The sequence below is a fragment of the Erpetoichthys calabaricus genome, chromosome 10 (genome assembly GCF_900747795.2).
Source record: "Erpetoichthys calabaricus chromosome 10, fErpCal1.3, whole genome shotgun sequence".
Taxonomy (NCBI): Eukaryota; Metazoa; Chordata; class Cladistia; order Polypteriformes; family Polypteridae; genus Erpetoichthys; species Erpetoichthys calabaricus.
In genome coordinates this window covers 170,034,579-170,053,363 of record NC_041403.2, presented here as the reverse complement: position 1 = coordinate 170,053,363, position 18,785 = coordinate 170,034,579, and the positions used below count along the sequence as shown (strand labels likewise).

The 18,785-nt window shown below is 52.7% G+C and overlaps 1 protein-coding gene across 2 annotated transcripts in view; it reads left to right on the top strand.

Annotated features, from left to right (window-relative positions):
- Positions 1–18,785, top strand: part of patj (PATJ crumbs cell polarity complex component) — a 115,742-nt gene that overhangs the window by 44,150 nt on the left and 52,807 nt on the right. The window contains exons 19-29 of one of the 2 annotated variants that reach the window (XM_028812482.2): positions 1,222–1,431; positions 2,319–2,435; positions 5,988–6,242; positions 7,341–7,410; positions 8,292–8,370; positions 11,987–12,070; positions 12,484–12,555; positions 13,553–13,730; positions 14,450–14,560; positions 14,964–15,023; positions 15,348–15,441. In XM_028812482.2, the coding sequence (XP_028668315.1) occupies positions 1,222–1,431; positions 2,319–2,435; positions 5,988–6,242; positions 7,341–7,410; positions 8,292–8,370; positions 11,987–12,070; positions 12,484–12,555; positions 13,553–13,730; positions 14,450–14,560; positions 14,964–15,023; positions 15,348–15,441 (1,330 nt within the window). The remainder of the gene's footprint in view (positions 1–1,221; positions 1,432–2,318; positions 2,436–5,987; positions 6,243–7,340; positions 7,411–8,291; positions 8,371–11,986; positions 12,071–12,483; positions 12,556–13,552; positions 13,731–14,449; positions 14,561–14,963; positions 15,024–15,347; positions 15,442–18,785) is intronic. The other variant, XM_051933178.1, reaches the window with a different exon arrangement.

The window sequence follows — 18,785 nt, the reverse complement described above, 5'->3', positions numbered from 1 at the left end:
GTCTAAATCGGGGTACGGCAGTTGGCCCTGAAATGCCTTCAGTAGGTTGTTCTGATGGTGGCACAGAGGTTGGGGCTGAAGCCTGGCTTCATGCCCGTATGTCTGGTTTGTGTGTGGTCTCCCTGTGGCCAACTTAGACTAACTGGTGATTCCAGAATGGTGCAGCATGGTGGGGGGGCACTGTGGTGAACTGGTGGTCCCTCCTGCCCTGCACTCTGATTTGGGCCAAGCAGGCACTAAGCCCTCGAGCGAAGCTTTCGCATTAGTGGTTGGCTGGCATCCCTGTCCTTATGGGTACAAGCTCTGGATAGCGCCCGAGAAGAAGGGGGCTTCTGTGCAGGTTTACAGGACTGGACCCTGGAGTGGAGTTGACTCTCTCAGCACGGGGCACCGGGCGTGGCCAACTCGCAGATGACCCGGGACACACGGGGGCATCAAACGTCTTGACTGGTCATAAGAAAGGTGGGAGTTGGAAGGACATGTTCAGTTTGGGCATTCCCAGGCCGTTCAGCTTGGCACTGCGTGAGTGAATGAAAGGGAGCCCTGTGGGCACATAAACGGCATCCTTGAGCATGTTGACTATGACGTCACACAATGGGGTGGGCTGCCGGAGTGTTTAAGTCACTTGTAGGTGTAAAATGTCAAATATGTAAATTGCCCGTGTTGTCCCCGTCCAAGTTCTTTGCCAATCCTGGATGTGGTGCCAATTAATAGATTGTGGAATAGAAGGGTGGGATTTTAGGGGGCACATCACGGGAGTTGGTCTGTGGACTTGGATGTCAGGCATTTGTCTCAGGCTGCAGTAAATGAGTGGTAGTGCCAGGGTGTGGTGGCGGTTTGAACAAACCCACTGAACCCCATGGCCGCCTCAGAGTGCCACAGGCTCGATGTGACCCTCTAGCTGGGTAACGAGACCTAGCGGGTTCTGTGTTTGATGACAGTCCTGTGGGGACTCCCACACTTGGCCACTGGTTGGGAGTTGGGGGGTCACCTCTTGTGTGTTCCTTTGTCCCTCACCTAACAGTTGTTTGTTTTTTTTTTTTTTTTTTCCTTTTTTCCAGGGAGGTGCGCGTCCCCATGTCACGTCACGTCTCGTCTTGTCCAGCATGTCACCTGTTTCGTGTGCCACACTAACCTCTCTCTTCGTTTCTCTCTCTCTCTCTCCTGGTGGGTTTCTTTGCATGCTCTGCTGTGAACTGTGGTCTCTGGCGCCCTCTGCAGGATCCTGTAGATCCGACTCGTATTGTGATCGTGATCCGCTCCTTGGTCGCTGGTGGGCTTGCCGAGAGAAGCGGTGGCATCCTCCCGGGAGACCGCCTGGTCTTTGTGAATGACACCCACTTGGACGCATGTGGCCTCGTGGAGGCTGTGGAGGTGCTGAAATCTGTGCCCCCTGGCAAGGTCCTCTTGGGCATCTGCAAGCCCCTGTTGGTAAGCGTTTTTCACACCTTCTCTCTTTCTCCGGAACACGATGCTCCCTGGCACATTTGGCCTTAACACCCAGCAGAGCTACTTGGCTGAGGGGGGTGCCAATACAAAACTTTTCCCATAATGCACCCTGTTCTAGGAGGAATGTGGATTATGGAAAGCAGATCTGAAATTGGAGATAAGTCACCAGGGGGCTCGAGCCACCATCATCTTTGTGACTCCCCCCAGTAAGAGTGTCCTGCTTGTTGTGTCAGATGATATAAATGTGATTAGTGGGTACAGTAGCACTGGGACAGGGCACTTTTGGTGGCATATTGGGGTGGGCAGAAAGTGAGTGTCAAGTGAGAGTGGCAGTGCCATAGCAGTCAGTATTGCAGATGAAGGGAGGAACAACCGGGTGGCCTATAGCTGCTAGAGGTCACAGATGGGCACTTTGCCAAGAAGCAGTAATGGCAGAATCAGGTTGGCATTGGGGCTGAAGGGACACAACATGGTGCCTTACAGCGAGTGGGAATCTGGGGGCCCCAAATAAGAATGGAAAGGGACCAACCCCAGCCAGAAGGAATTATGGGATGGTGACACACCGGAAAGAGGGCAGGGGGGCTAGGCTGGCACAGACGGAGATATCTATGCTGAGGAGCAAGACGGGCTTCATTTGTGCTCTGACTCTAAGAGCCAATTAGGAGGGCAGTGATGGGACCACTCTGTGGCAGAGAGACCTGTGGGCTTGGCGAGAGAAATGGCACCGTGCTGGTGCTTAGACTCTCTTCAGCGAGCCCACTCACATCCGTAACCCACAGTGCCATAGGTGGGCACCCACTCATTCCAGACCTGAATCCTGCCATCCCAGTGAGCAGCAGTTGTAACTTTTGCTTTGTCTCTTCTGTTAGCCCGACGTGGAAGAGAAGGAGGAGGAGGAATCCCCCCAGGACGAGGTGGAAGTCGACGTGGACAGCGCAGCCTCCCTCAGCCATGGCACTGCGACCCTCATGCTTCCCGTCCCACAGGTAGGCAGGACCCTCTGGCCTTCAGTCCGCTCTCAGCAGGTTGGCATGGGTGTCTTGTCTGTCCGTCCGTTCATCCACCAGAGAGTCATGCAGTGAGCAGTGCACCTGGTGCTTTGCCATCTGTTCTCACCTGCTGGGTATCGCCCAAGCCTACATGCCCGCTCATCAAAGGTGTTCCGCACTTCCTTTGACCCATTTAGGCTCTCTGTCTGTGGAGCGCTTCATATGGTCACCATCATGCTGGTCCGCTCCTGTGGCACTCCATGTCAGTGGGCACACTAGTGGTGTGGGGGGGCTCAATCACTCATTCATGCCCATTTCTGCCCTCTGTCATGATTAGGTGGTCCTTCTGGTGCCTGCCCAAGTCGCCCCTGAGGTCCACTACTGTCTTGGCCAGGTTGTTCCTCACCCTCATTTGAATGAGAAGACGGACCACCCTATGGTGTCTGGCCCACTATGAGTGGGGTCCCACCTGGGGCTCGTTAACGTCCCACGTGGATGAGGCGCCGGTCACCCGTCCCGTGCCAACTCCTCTCCGTGTGTCTAAAGTTCCAAGCGAATGTTCATAAAAAAAAAAAAAAAATCCAATAAAAATCCTAAACGAGGAGGAGGAGGAGGCAGAGACCACCATAAGTCTCCTCAAAGCTCAGCTAATTACGGGCCGTCAGGGCTCCTCACCAAGCAGCTTTGTGTGCCCAGACGGCTGGCGAGGAGAACCGCTGAGTTGGCAGAGGGACGGGCCGTGAGGGGCCCACTGCCTGCTTTATGACCTGCTTATTTGGGGGGCTCTGCTAATGACGGCCTTTTATTTTATTTTATTTTATTTTGTTCCTGTTGGGAGTCGGTGCAGAGAGCGGCTCCCTTCATCTTATTGGCTGCTCTTTTTTAAAAGTTTGACTCGCGTGGTGGGGGGGGGGGTTTAGGTGGGCGGTGGGTGGCGTCCTAATGAGGGGCACCTGCTCTCCGTGTCTCTCCTCTTGTTATGGTGGACTGGGTGGGCTCACCTGATGGCCCATCTTGACGTTTGATCGTCAAAGTGGGGACTTCACGGATCTCGGACCCCCCTGGAGATCTCTGGAGTGGGGGGGGGGGACAGTTATTAAATTGGTCACTTAACAGTAGTTGTCATTTTGTCACATGAATGCCACCAAAGAGATGAAAACCAGAATCTTTGAGGGGCTGCCCGTCCTCGAGGCCACAATGCAATTCCTAAGGCCGAGACCCCTTATGTGTTTGTCATGGCAGTGAGGACCACCAACTGAAGGTCTCCTCTGCTGCTTTCCATTCTCGACATTTTCACCCTCCGTTTACTTTATTGATTAGTGAATGAAGACCCCCCTCTTGTCGACAATCCTCCCCAAACTGGGTGGAGCTGACCGAAGTTCTCCCTCCTGCTGTCTCTTGCTGACGTTCTCCCTCAGGATCAACGATGACATCAGAATGTTGAGGGGAGATGTCGGCAGCGGAGTTACTCATTAAATGGTCGAGACCACCAGAGACCCCAAAAGAGAGATCAGTGCTGTCTGCTTTGGTGGGGAGATGATAAAAAGGAAGGATGAGGAGGAGCCGGATACACCGTGGTGGGCAGCCAGCTGAGGGTCTTCAGTCACTGATTCAGTAAGTAAAATGTCCAAGTGGCATCTCCAGAGGAGACTTTCATACGGTGGTCCCATCTAACTTGACAGCAGAAGGTCAGATCTCTGCATTTGTGACCACCGTTGTTACCGTAAATCCCTGGGTGGGAAAACAAGAACATTGGGCAACAGCAGCAGAGACCCTCATTAAATCAGCAGCCAGCCAGACCACCAGGGGGCACTCATTCATTCAGTCGTTTAAAGGTCCTCTCTGCCTCGGTGGTCCATTTCTAAGTGAGGGGAGATCCTTGCCAAATGATTGATGGCGTCATTTGACTCATTTTGGCACCCGAGGAGGCGATGTGAGAAGTTGATGTTCCCGTTTCATCTTCCCAAACCGCTTTTCGTGTTGAGGGTCTCGGTGGCAGCAGGCCAAGCAGGAGGTCCACCCCGCCACAGATTCCCTATCTTCTGGGGGATTCTCTGGAGTTCCAAAACCAGGCACAGGGTCTCTGAGCAATGCCAAGGGGAGCCACTTACGTTGTGCCCCCTGAACAGGCTCTTGGCACTCCAGAGGATGGGCGGCTCCTCTGAATGGCTGAACGTCTCGTCCTGTCCTGGAGGGCCTCGTTTCTTCACTGAGACTTAGGATGAGGATGGAACTCCACACCGAGAGTTTTGTGTTTGGATTCGCCTTCCAATTCCCCTCTTCGGACCCCTCGGTGCTGGGACCGCAGCCGCCGCTCCAATCCTTCTAACGAGACCCTGCGACACTGGAACTCCTCCACCGTGGGCAGATATTCTTATCCTGTCTAGACAAAGGGTGAGGGGTAAATGCCATGTCAGTTTGGTGGCACACGATGTGGTGGGTAAGACCTTGACCAATTAGACCTGGCAGCAGAGGCTGGCTATGGGGTCTTGGAGCCCCCGCTGATCGACACCAAAAACACCGCCCATCAAAGTGCTGACCTTGGCTGTCGGCAGTGGAGAGCGCCATCAAGTGGACACCTTGGAAAGCCCCCCAGCGCTGGGGGTAAAATGTCGATGAGAGACCGTGGGGTGTGGTGGTGGGCTCCTCCAGCTTACTGTTGAAATGATGAAATGCGATGATGAAGGTGAGATCTGATGTGGCAAGTAAACCTCACAAGCTTTGGTGACAGAACCTCAGGAGGGGGAGGTGCCAAGGCAGATCATTCGAGGGTCTTTAGGGGACTCGTTTAGTCAACGATAAAAGGTCAAGAAGAACGAACCCCCGGCTGGGTGACGATCTCTGGTGGTGGTCCTCACGCTTGTCACTTTACCATCAAAGGTGGCCAGGGATTCCAATGCCATCGTCCTGATGTTCAGTGCTCACGTCAAGATCCCCGGGGGGCGCTGAGGCTGCTTCTCGACTTTTTATCCGTCCCGCCGGTAACTCGTTTCACTTTCACATGGCTGCCAGCTGGCATTGTTGCTATGAATAACCAGGGCTGCGTCCATGAAACCCACCCCAGAGTGGCATCAGAAAATGCCAAGGCAGTGTTGTTGGCGAGGTGAAGGTGCGTTATAAGCGGTTGGCAGCCAGGAGAGGAGAGGGACGGGTCAACAGGGTGGGTGGGCTCCAACAGTTTGAGAGTGGGAGCCATAAAGACTACAGAGGGCTGAGGAGGAAGCAGCTGAAGACCTGGGGGCCACAAAGTGGGCTGAGCTGGAATGAGTGGACCAGGGGGGCTCTAATGCAGACCACTCAGTGGAGAAAAAGAGGATGAGAAGGTCACAAAATGAGCAGCAGGGAGTGGACGAGGGGGCGAGAGGTGGCGGGTCAGAGGGAACTGGACACGAAGAGACCGGGCAGTGTAGAGCTGGGTGGCAGCGGCTGGGGAGGTCGACTGGTCGGTGGTCCTGTCCACAGATTAGGATCTCGCAGCTTAGTGACATCCTTAAGGGGCTCCTCCTCTCCCACTTTGTCATCCGGTGACCACCACTCTCTGCCTTTTAGGGCTTTGAAGATGACCCCCTGTTCCGTGAAGAGCTGGTGGACGAGCCGGACCCCCATCTGTGGACCCACACGGGACCTGATGAAGATGTGGTAGAGAGGGAGATGGCAGTGGATGAAGAGTCTGAGGAGGAGCTGGCTGGATATGAAAGCCTGGCAAAGGGTGGGCACGAGTTCTCACACATGCCATACACGCAGCTCGGAGAGAAGGACAAAGAGAAGTGGACTGAGTCACAACACTGTGCCAGCGCTCAGGAGGTGAGTGGCACATTGGTGGCCTCTTGTGGTGATGGGTGGCACTGCTTCCTAGTAGAACAAATGAATGGTTCACATTGTACTTACTGCCCTGTGCCCTCAGAGGAGGATGGTGGGCATCATGCCAATATAGTCCAGTGACAGTGGGCACTTTAGGGCATATGGCCACGTAGCAGGGTGCCAGTGCAGTGCAGAGTTGCACCAGTAGCTTTGAAGTTCAGTCTCCATAACTTGCTCACCACGTGACCCAAAGGAAGTCACTTAAGGAAGTCGAGAGTTTTCAAGGCTTTGCATCATGATGGGTGCTACGTTTTTACTCGCAATCTTGGCACCCTGGCGTTTTGTGACCTGCTTGACCCTCATCATGGCAGTGGGGGCTGCCCCACTTGGGCAAAAGTGGGTGACGCTGCTGGCTTGACATGAACGGAGGGCAGCAGGACTGGAGGGAGTTGGCGCAGTGTGCCCAGTGACCAGCAGAGGGAGACAATTCACATTTGTTCATATTTTGGGTGCCTTGGCTGGTGGGCACAGATGAAGAGTGGGACTGGCGCGGCTGGTTGGAAGAGGCAAATCAATTATCGAGAGGATCTGGGGTGTAATGTGAAGTCAGAACACATCAAGCAAGGGGTCCTTGGGGTCCACTTATAAATTACGGTGCCTTGAAAAGCCCCCAGGTGTGTTTTTCCCAAAACCGATTGGCACCCTCTGGAATTTTGATGAATTTGACTGGCAGTCTTTATCTGTAAATGAAACGCTCGTCTTCACAGTGCTGCCAAAAAGGAAATGTAGAAAGTGTTCAAAAGTTAAGCCCCCCAGACTGAAATGTCGTCACTCTGTCAGAATTCGTCCCCGAGTTCAGCGGATGTCCCCTCTCCATGGTGTCATCGCAGGTGGGGTCGCGGCCACCACCCTCACACATCCCTTTTGTTCACCTGAAGCCATTTGTACCCCGGTTTTCTTGGTATGTCTGGAATCAGTTGGCACTTTTTGTTTCTTCCCGCTCTGCATTGCTTGGTGCCAACGCCAAAGGGTGAAGTGAAGCCGGACCCCTGTAGTGGTCTTCTGGGATTTTCTCATCCTTGCTCTGTTTTTCCCCAACAGGACAGAGATCTGCATGGTGGACTTTGGAGGGCAGAATCCCCAGGAATCGATGGCTGGAGGCCAGAAGCAGGTGAGAGTAGGGTGGGGGGCACATTGATCTGCGGTCTGTCTGAAGTCGGAGCTGTGAGGGGCGCCCCCTCCTGAGCCTGTGGCTGACAGTGAGGGATTGGCACGATTGAGTGCACCACGCTGCCAGCTTTACCACAGGTGCCTGGGACTTGCCTAAAAACAATGTCCTCTAAAGCTTTACAAAAGGCGCTATATACACTAAAGATGAAGGGAGCCCTGAGTCCTGTTTGCTGCCTTTTAACCTCTTCCTCCTCCTCCTCCTCCTCTTTACTCAAAAGCCCAAACTTCTCCAAATCTGCTGACCAAGGCAGCCTGGCCCCGAACTCCAGAAGCAGCCTGCTGGCCTGCACAGGCCCAACCAGCAGGACGAGGAGGAGGAGGAGGAGGACCTGAAAACCTTCGGTCCTCGATGACAGAACTAAGGGATCCTTTTATATTTTAAAGGTTTTCTCAACAGAATCTTAAAAACGAGAGCAGAAAAAAAGAAAGCAACGCGGAATCAAAAGGAGGAGACGGGCAAACGACACGAAGTCCGCAGGCCAGAAATGTCAGCCACAGTGCTGATGGACCCCAACCTGACCCAGCAAGAGTGGGCGCTCGGAGTTTGACGTGACGTCACCGCACTGCGACTTCTAGGAGGTGGGGGGGTGGGAGGCTCCGCCCCTCGGCCCATATGTCGAATAAATACACGAAAAAACGAGAAAATGACCGACGTTGAGCCCCCCCCATGATGTGATGTCACTCCAGGGCCCTGCGTTTTCAGGGACTCCCCCCAGCTGCTGTGGTGGGCCGGATGTCCAGCTGAATGAAGGGGGGGGGGGTTGGCACACTGTCCAGCTCTGCCACTTAAGACGTAACCTGAGGCTCCTGTGTCTTTTACAGAAGTGACGACGGAGAACGAGGCTCAAGAGACCCCCAGTGTGGACCCTGTGAGGAGCTCACAAGACGACCTCGGAGAGCTGTAAGTCTGAAGAGGTGGTGGTCGATAACTGGCACCTCCACTGCCAGGGTGGGTAGCATAAAGGGGCTGCTGAGGACTTTGAGTTTGGCCTCCTGACGTTCTCTCGTGCCATTGCTGTCTTGTTCTGCTTGTCGAATGGCAGACAGTCGGGCGCAGTCGGAGTCCTGGAGACCCCCGGTATGATGAGAGAGAATCTCTCTGGCCTTTCATTCCAAGGGTCTTTACGTGGGGAGGAAAACAGCTTGGCGGTAGAGCAGTGGGGGGCACAGCAAGAGGTACCAAGGAGAAGGAAACTGAGAAGGGGTGCTGATGGCTCCCAGCTATTAAGACTTGAGGCGCTAGAAACACAGCAGCCTGCTCAGTCCTGGGCTTCGGGGTCCAGCATCTCAAACTCGACCTCCTCGTGTTGTTTTGTTAATCTTTAGTAGGCCAGCGCCTCAAGATCTCAGCGGGCCCCCCGGTTTGTGCGTAACGAGAAGTGCAGGGAGCTCAGCAGAGCCTCGGGTCTAAACTTCACTGGACGCCAGGGCAGCGACACGAGGCCTGGCCTCACCCGGGCACACCTTACATTTCTGGCAGCAGCGTCTCGAAGGAGCTAAAACTGCCGAAAGGACGCGTCGGGGGTCCGTCCTGAGAGGAGTAAATGCAGGAATTCAGCTCTCGGTGTCCCCCAGACTGACACACCGCCGTCATCTTCCAGTTTTTGGTGAAGGAGAAAAAGCAGGTCCTCGATAGCACTGTGAAGCGGGCTTTAAAAGACAGACTGGCATCAAAGGTAACACCCTAGGGGGTCTAGGGGTGGGGTGTGCCAGTGTGAGACCTGCTGAGCTGAAGTGTGACAGGGCACTGATGTGTTGATAGGTAATAGGTGTGTATGGTGAAAGGCGCTATATAAGGGACTCCTAGATATGTGAGGCAATAGATACATAGAATAGACAGCATATGATAAATACACAGTAACTAGGGGCTGTGACACAAGCTAGGCGCTATATAATACAATAAAGGCGCCATATAATATATAAAGGTGCTATATAATACTATACATATCATATGGCGCCTTTATAGTATTATATAGCACCTTTACATATTATATGGCGCCTTTAAAGGTGCTATATAATACAATAAATGTGCTATATAATACTGTAAATGTGCTGTATAATATGTAAAGGCACTATATAATATAAATGTGCTGTTTAATATGTAAAGGCACTATATAGTATGTAAAGGCGCTCTATAATACAATAAAGGCACCATATAATATATAAAGGTGCTATATTATACAGTAAATGTGCTGTATAATATGTAAAGGCACTATATAGTATGTAAAGGCGCTATATAATACTATAAAGGCACTATATAATACAATAAATGTGTTGTATAATATGTAAAGGCACTGTATGGTATGTAAAGGCCCTATATAATATTATAAAGGTGCTATATAATGGCGCTATATAATATACAATAAATGCTATATAATACTGTAAAGGCGCTATATCATACTATAAATGCGCTGTATTGCTGATATGTAGAGATTTTCAGATCAAAGAGGTATAAAAAGTGATCTTTAATAGATTGACTGATGGATGTGAAAAGCACTAAATATCTGAGTGGCAGATGTCAAAGGCACTATATATTAGATAGATAGGCAGATGTTACTTTATTTGTCCCAAGAAAGAAATTGAGCTTTGGCAGAAGCTCAAAAAAATATTTAAGTATTCTAAAAAACAAAGAAGCTCCCTAAAAACAAAAAACATTAAAACAAAATGAAGATGACCTGGCCGCTAAGAGCGCAGTCCCAGTGAGGCAGCACAAAGACCCTCTGCCGTCGGTATGCAGGACCCCCAGCAGCATGCACTGTGTTTATTATGTGGGATTCCTAACCCAACGTGGACACCTGCATGAGTGTCTTAACCTGCCTGGGTGTGACGTCTGAACGTTTCCATGATGACAAAAGTCTCACAATTCCAACTTTGTCACAAATGCCCAATAAGATCCTATGGAAGTGTGCGGTGACAGTGGAGTGCAGTACTGCTCCTGGCCACCAGATGGCTGTATTGAACTCGGTCTCGCAGGTGGGCACTGGCCGTGCCATTTGCCTGTCTATTATATAGAGCCTTTCATCCCTGCCTATCTGTCTCTGTCTACTTATTATAAAGCGCCTTGCATATCCACCTAACTACCTCTACAAGCCTATAAAAACAATAATAGAAACCCAAAGGGATCTGTGATTTTCACTCCAGTATTTATTATAAAGTGCCTTTCATAAGTAATCCATCTGTCTGTGTTTTGTCTTGGTAGAGTAATCTACAGTATATTGCTGTACTTTCCCCTACTGTATTATTAATATGTAGCCTTAGAATGCCTAATCTCACAGACTTACCTCTGTTTATAACAACAACATTTATTTATTAGCACATTCTCATACAAAGAGTAGCTTAAAGTGCTTTATATAATGAAGAACAGAAAAATAAAAGACAAAATAAGAAATTAAAATAACAGAACATTAGTTAACATAGAAAAGGAGTAAGGTCTGATGGCTAGCTAGGTAGGTAGCTGTGAATAACCGGCCACTTGTCTATCTAGACAGAGAGAAGTGAAAGGCGCTATATAATAGGTAGGTAGGTTGATGAATGTTTTAAAATAATAAAGAGAGTGACCCGTCCCAAGGGATGCCCCATTTAAAGTGCAGTTTGAAAAAAAATGTAAAAAGAAGGGCACAGCTTCTCTGCCACAGCGTTGGCCGCCATGTTGAGGTCCGACCTCATTGGTTGTTGGATATGAAATGAACGCTGGCTTCCGTCCACCAGGAGGTGTAGTTAAGGGTCAGCTGTATTGTTCTGGAACCTTTGAGATGTCTGGGGTCTGAATTACTGCATAGGGACCTCTAGGAGGAGCACCCACCGGTCCAAAGAGAGGCTGACCCCTGACCCCACAGAAGCTCCAAGAGACCAGAAGTGACCCTGGAAATGTCACCAGGTCTGAAAGGGTCTTCTGGTGCTGGCAGGGGCTCAACTGGCTGAAGAAGGTGGTATGAGAAGGGGACTTCTGTGGCAGTAATTCCTGGCAGGCGAGGGCTTTAGACCCTCCGTGCAGGTAGAATTGTGTTTAGGTGGTCCCGGTGGAGTCGGTGGGATTCTTTGTTTTTGTGCCTTTATTACTTGTCACCCCTTGCATGTCCATTTTATAATCAAGCCACCTTCCTCAGTTACTCGTTTGATTTGTGTGGTCCACTTAGAGCCCCCCATTTAATTACTGAAGCCCTGGACGCCCCCCACCCCTAGCCTGTGTTTGATGTCCTCTTGATGTGGAGACCAGCGGGGCTTCTGACTTGCCCACCGTGGAACTGGAAGAGCCCCTCCACACTCCTGACGACATCTTGCAGCAGATGAAGGTATCTAGTGAGGAGGTCACGGCTGTGCCAGCCACCTGGCACTGGTTCACTTTGTGTCACCCTGCCACGTGTGGCTCAGGTTTCTTCACTGCAATCGTCTCCTCGTTTTTGATGACCTCTTTTCCATGTCCACTTGGCCCTTTTGTCACCCAGTTAGGGACAAATGAATCTTAGGGTGTTGTGCCAACTGACCCTTTTCACCCACTCACCCTGAGCTTCTTGCAGGATTGCCTTGGCATTCATCGCTGGTGAGGATAAGCCGAGGAGGAGCCCAGTCCATGCCAGGGGACATCTTAAAACCCCACTCAGGTACGACTTGAGCGCCTCACTCTTACTGGCGGGTTGTGGACTGGTAGACGGCCGTGTCTGCCGCTTTGCTTTGCCCGGTGGGCGCTGTGCTACTTTTAGGACTTTTGGGGGCAAATCCAATTATGAGAGGCTGCAAGGTAAGGACTGGCGTGATTAGTGTTGGTGACCTGTGCCCCGATCCCTGGAGCAAAAGAGGTCCAGTGCCACATGTGCCAGGAGCACGGGGTCGAGCTCTTCACGGGTTTTCTGACAGGTTCCTGAAACCTTCATGTGGCGCTTTGTGCCCAGATACTCGCTGGTAGTTTGGCCTTCTTGGTGACTTTCTGGCCTGGTTGACTTTTTCTCCTTTCTGTCACCTGGTGGGATGGCTTTGGTGGAGCCACCATGACCTTCTTTTTGTGCTTCAATTGTAGTGAACTGCCTGAAAGAGAAGAGGGGGAAGGAGAAGAGACGCCGATTTTAAGTCACTGGGGGCCTCCAAGGAGGTAAGTCGTGAGACCAACGCAGTGGTCCGCAGATCTGCTCTCGTGACGCTCCTCAGGAGCCTTCATGCCAAGTGCGGGTACACCTCTTCTTTGGCACAGTGGACAACATACCCTCTGACCTGGTGGTCTTGTCACTTAACCCCTCGTCAAGATGAGCACCTGCCACCCCTTTGCTGCGCGCCACTTAGGTGACACTGGGGGAGGGTTCAGGGGCCTTGAACACCTGGGTATGTCACCGTGCTGGTGGTCCAGAGGACCCTCACGATTTTTAGTGCCGCAGGGCCGCTGTGTTCCTTCCATCTCGGGAAGCCAAAAACGCCAAACCCTAGGAAGTCCCAAAGTCGGGAGGGAGAGCCGGAAGTCGGAAATCTGATGGATTCTTTAATAAAAACACACACCGGAGTGTTAAGAGAGTCGCCCACCGTGTGAGACGAGGCGTTATATGACCGCGCGGATGACATCATCACACGCGACCTCCTGACTCCTCCCCCTGGGACACGGCAACAGCTTGGCAGGATTTACCTTGAGTGTCTGTGAGGGACACGTGAAGTCTGCCCGCCCGTCTGTGTGAGATTTGGTCGCCCGTGACGTGTGCGTTTCTTCCGTTAGCCGTCCTTATTTTATTTTTTCTTCTCGTAACTTCACTTTGTCGTCATTGCGAGTCTCCATTTTGTTTTCCCAGGAGATCTTTTTAGCTGCGTCTTCATTTCACTGCCGCTAGAATTCCGATGCATTGTGGTGGTCCCTGGGTGAGGTGGTCCCTGTTTCTGAATCTACTGTGCGAGTCTCCCCAGTGTGCTACAGAACATTGTCATTGTCACATTCACAGCGTTGGACTGGCACTCAGTCCTGGGCTCATCCCTGCCTTGTGCCCGATGTTTGCTGCCCTTTATAAGCGGGTGGCATCGTGTTTAACCCTGGGGTCTGCCTCCATACTGGTTATTGTCGTCTTTTTCACCTTCGTCTTCCTTACAGCCTTCTTTGTTTCTCCCCCAAGGGTGGAAGTCTGGCGGGAGTCCTCCGAGTCTTTGGGAATCAGCATCGTGGGGGGCCAGGCGGTCATCAAGCGCCTGAAGAATGGCGAGGAGCTCAAAGGCATTTTCATCAAACAAGTCCTGAAGGACAGTCCTGCTGGCAAGACGGCCGCCTTCCGAACTGGAGACAAAATAATTGAGGTACGAAGACGGGCGACTTGGGAGCGATGTGAGGAAGTGGGGGCGTCGGTGGGACTTCTTCACAAGCCAATATGCGTTGTGCCCACTTTGGTTCATTAGTGATGGGCGTTTCAGCCTCTCGATGGCCGAAGTGCAGTAAACACCTGAAGGAACGAGGCAGAGACATGCCAGCCATAAAAAATGAAGATCTGTCACCGAAGTGCCACCACCCTTAAAAACATCAACAGTCCAAAATTTCCAGTTTCTGGTCAAAGTGCCAAATCGTGTCGTCGATGGGTTAATGGAGTGAACGACGAGATGTGCAAATCTGCACCCCTTCTTCCATTGATCCAAGGGCCGGCTGACTGTAGGTGATTTCAACCGTGGGCACTCTGACTGGCAGTGCCATATGCACTGTGTGCCAGTCACCCTCATTAAAGTAACCTTTGATTTGTGCCACAGCCGCCGCTCTGTTGGTTTGATGGCAGAGCCTTCATTGGCCTCCTGTCCGCAGTTTGTGGTATTTCTGGACCCAGGCCACCGTCGGTGGGCACTCACCGCGGCTGACTATGAGCACCCCACAAGCCTTGGCACTTCAGAAATGCTCTGACCCAGCATCGTCACTGAGGTCCACACGCCCGGCCATGTCGACCTACGAGTACCGACTGGGGGGGGTGAGGTGTCGAGTGTTGACCAGCTGATGAGCTCCAGCGTCACAATGTCATCCTCTGCTTCTGCAGGTTTCAGGGCAGGACCTCCGCAATGCCAGCCACGAAGACGCCGTGCAGGCCATTAAAGACGCTGGCAATCCTGTGGTGTTCGTCGTCCAGAGCCTGTCGTCCACCCCCAGAGTAAGTTGACGTCTGTGTTTGTCCTCGTCAGTCTCTCTGGTGGGCCGCAATCGGTGAGAGGAGGGGACAGGGGACACGAGGTGGCTGGGTGTCCTGCTGTCCTGTCCAGCCGGGCTGGGTGTGTGACGCGGCCTCCGTCACGGGGCGTGCAGCTGGTCCTCGTTTTGGATCATTCAGACGGGATGAAGGTGGGTGGACGTGTCCCAGCGTCTGGTGTGAGGGGACACTGGAGTGCGCTTGTCACTCTTTGCTGTCCCTTCATGTTGTCAGTTTTATTTCTGAGGTGGCTGCAGAGTAAGAGCTGATCCGTCCAGCGGCGGTGGTCTCGGCCCCCAGACGCCATCGAGACGAGTGCTGCTTTACTTCGTGTCATTTCACTTTTGCTCTCTTTGTCTTTCTGCAGCCCACTTCAGTGATGCATCCCAGTCAGAACCAGAGCAGACCCCCCCGACAAGGTGCCAAGGTGGGTGCAGCCTGACGTGAAGTTAAGTGACGAGCCCCCCCACCATGTGCCCTGTCAGAGCGCCAGGAGGGGGCTTTGAGGCTACCAGACAATGAGCAGACCCCGAGTCGGCAGTGGTACCCCCTGACACCTTCTAGTGGGGGCACTTGGGGGTCCTGCCATGTGCACACACCACTCTGGCTCATTTCACAACTCCCTCAAGGGGGGGGGGGGGTGACATCTTCAGTCGAGGGGCAGATTTCTGGGAGGCTGTGAAGGGGGGCTTAGAGGTTTTGTGCCCCACCGTGTCAGTGACTTATCGATGCTCTTCTCCTTTTGACTCAGGTGCCATCTCTAGGAGGTGCGCCCCCACCCATGAAACTCCCCCCACCCTACCGAGAGCCTTGTGAGCCCACCCTGAGTGAAGCGGACGCCGACGGTGAGTAGCTCCGGCTGGACAGCAGGATGGGGGGCTGCGTCGTCTTTATGATGTGCCATTCTGAAGGTGGGATGAGTGGCGCTCCTGGCGGGTGGCACTGACTGCTGCTTTTATCCCGGGTGGTCCTGCCTTCTAAATGGGCTTTTGGTGTCGGGATCTCGGTATGTGGCCCCTCACGTTTACCAGCCAGGTGTTTTTATGTTGCGTCTCTTTGGGCCTCTTGCTGTTGTTCAAGTTCATTTATTGTCACATTCACAGGGTGACAGTGACATCTGCCCATAATGCCCGCCCAGTGCCTCATCTCCTTTAAGGAGGACACACAATATGACACCCTGAATGGATGCCTTTGTGACAGCAGGATGGCTGACCCATATTGACATGGGGGGGCCGCGCTAAAAGAGGCTGTGAAGGAGCCCCCTAGCTGGAGGAGGCCGGGGTGGTCGCTGAGACACCTAAATAGGATAAGGGAGGGGTGTGGGGGACCCCTGACCCCAAAACAGCGTGGAATGGCTGGGACGAGGACCCTCGGTGTGACGTCTGAACGCCTTTTACTTGGGGACTCCATGTGTCCCACTCCTTTGTCTGTAGGTCGCCCTGCTCTGCCAGTTCTACTGCAGCGTCCTTGTCCTCCTCTTCCTCCTCCTCCTCCTCACACGCTGACCTGACTAATCCTCTGGAAGAGGAGCAAAGAGAACGGCAACCCGGAGCAGCGGGCGGCTAATTGAGATTAACATTGTGAATGCCAAAGACATGGCACCCACTCCATACAACCTGGTGGTGCCCGATGTTCAGTGTCCTTGAGTTGCCCTTCGTCGTCTCGTCTGTCATGGTGGTGTTAGGAGACCCCGATCAGCTCATCATCACAGCGTAGTGAGCTCAGTGTGGGGGGGGCGTCGACTTTGTTGTCCCCATCAGCTTCAGTGACTTCTCCTGTCCCTGAGGGGGTGGGTGCACTGCCAGCCTTCTGGAGCTCCTTAAACCGAATTATGGGTCGAGTGATGGCGAGGGGGCTGTGACCCCATAAACTGCGCATGTCCTTAGTAGCAGGAGTCATGCAATTCATCGAAATCGTTTCTGATCAGCAAAGACGCGCAGCCAAGCGGCCCCCCTAAACTGTGGACTTCCCAAGGGGCGGAGTTTCCCCTAATTATTCAAATGTGGCCTAGATATGTAAATATTTACGCGGTTGGCTGTTTCCACACACGAGAGCAGATGAGTCTTTGACACTTGAAGTCCCCTCCTTCTGCTCCTACACCCTGACCGGCAAAGCCCACCCTAAGTCTGGCAGACGTCCAAGGCTGGTGCCCCCCAGGGTGTCACAGCGAGGAGTCTGCCCTGCTCGGTGGCTTGTGCTTTGACAATAAATGCCCACCTGTGACACCATCAGCGTCACTCTAGTGACAGATTTACCGACTTCTGCCAGCCTGCTGACTTGGCGATTCCACTTTTGTTCTGGTGGTCTCTCGGTGTGCGTTTCCTGGCAGAAATGGCCGCCCTCAAGCCGGTGTAAAGGGGTGCTGATATAAATAATCGACTGATGGGATTTTCAGTCCGCTGTTTGGCATCCCTTTGCCCCTCCCAGTCCTGGCGCCTCGCTTGTTTGTTGTGATGCCAGGAATTCCGTTGTTTTTGCCGAGTTCTCCGTGAGACGTCGTCACACAATTTTATTCATTTTTTTTTACCTTTGGAGTTTACGCTTCTTTCATTTAAGTTTCGTTTCGTTTTGTTCTGTTTGCTCACATCTTCTTTGAGGACGGTTTGTTTGCATGGCACTAAGCGCAGTGTGACGCGTGACGTCCCCATCGCCACAGTGTCCAGGTCAGTGCCGTACACCTCCTGCTTGTCCAAGCCGCTCCCTGGTGTGGTCTCCCGGTTGAGGAGTTTGGACTCGATGTTTCAGGCTCCATGTGTGTTGTAGTCAGGGGTGGGTGGCATGGCTCGCTCTCAGTGTCGCACAAAGAGCTGCCTGGGTACTTGTGTTGGCATTTCAAGTGCAAGGCGCTATATAAGATGGAGACGCGTGTTCTGCCAGCTGAGCGGAGCTGAAAGCTTCTGTTTGTCGCCCAGACCTCCAAATGCTAATATTCCGGTGTGTGGTGCCAGTTGCGTGAGGATCATCTCCGAGATGCAGCAATTACGTGTGATTTTCTGAGCAATTATCGTTAGCGGCGCTTTGTTCTTCTCGGCGAGCCTCTGACGAGCGCGCCATCACGGCCATTTGTGATTGATGAGGCCACGTGTACTAGGAGCACGGAGAGCAGCTGACGTATTCACAGCTGGCATCCATCCTGCAGTGCCACTGTGCCCAGCTTTAGACTGCCAGTCCTGATTGGGCTCTCGTCGGTGCCAGCCTAATGGGCAGGTGAGCTCGACGCGGTGATTAATCAACTGAAAATCTGACAATTCCCGAGTTTCCGCACAACTGCAGCTGCAGGCCATCTTCCTGGGTACGGCGCCACCTGCAGGTCAGTGCAGCCTAAAGCAGCTAAAGACTGAGCTCCGAGCGGTGAGATGAGGGGGGGCTTGAGGGCACAAATGGGGGAGGAGCAAAGTCACAATAAGACCTGCAGCCTCGTTCTGCCCCTCTGAACAGGGACCCTAACACCCTCTCAGTTCTGTGCCCCATGGGGCTGTCAGGCTGTGGTGCCCGCTCCTTCTCCTGCCATCTGCTAAAAGCGTCGGCAGGCCACAGAACCTTCTAGACTGCCTGACCTCTGCCTAGCAGCCCCTCACTTGCTGCCATCCTGTAGCTTGACCCGTGGCCCCTTGGGGGGGTCTACAGATAGATGAGCTTTACTGTGCCTTTCTGTAGTGGAAGTGGCACGCGGGTGTCCAGCAACTTGGCCAGGGTCTCACGGTTATGCTGAGTTGGAAGTCTTTAGCCTCCAGGGGGTCCCCCCCTTTGTGGGCCTTGGCTTTTGCAGTGGTGGAGTAGGGTGGGTGGTCTTATGTCTGGCCGTTGTCATGACCTTTAATGTCTCACAAAGTACTGAAGTGTAGAAAAGTTTGGGATTCAGGAGAGGAAAGTGAGCGTACCATTAAAGGTGTAAGTGTGTGTGTGTAACCAACAGGGGGCGCTGTCATGGGGAACCCCTCCGCTGTAATGATGCCAAGACACAAAGTTAAGCAAAACAAGTGCACAATGGTGGGATACAAAAAAGGAGACCCTAAAGGAAAAACAAAAGCAGCTGCCAGCCTGGGCCTCACTTCTCAATCTTCTTCTTCTTCCTCTTCCTCCTTCTCCTTTCTGGGTTTTCCCTCCTGCTCACCCTGAACTCTGAGGTTTCTTGGGGGTCCAGTGGTGTTGAGCCCCCCTTGCTGAAGACGCTCACACTTGACCTTGG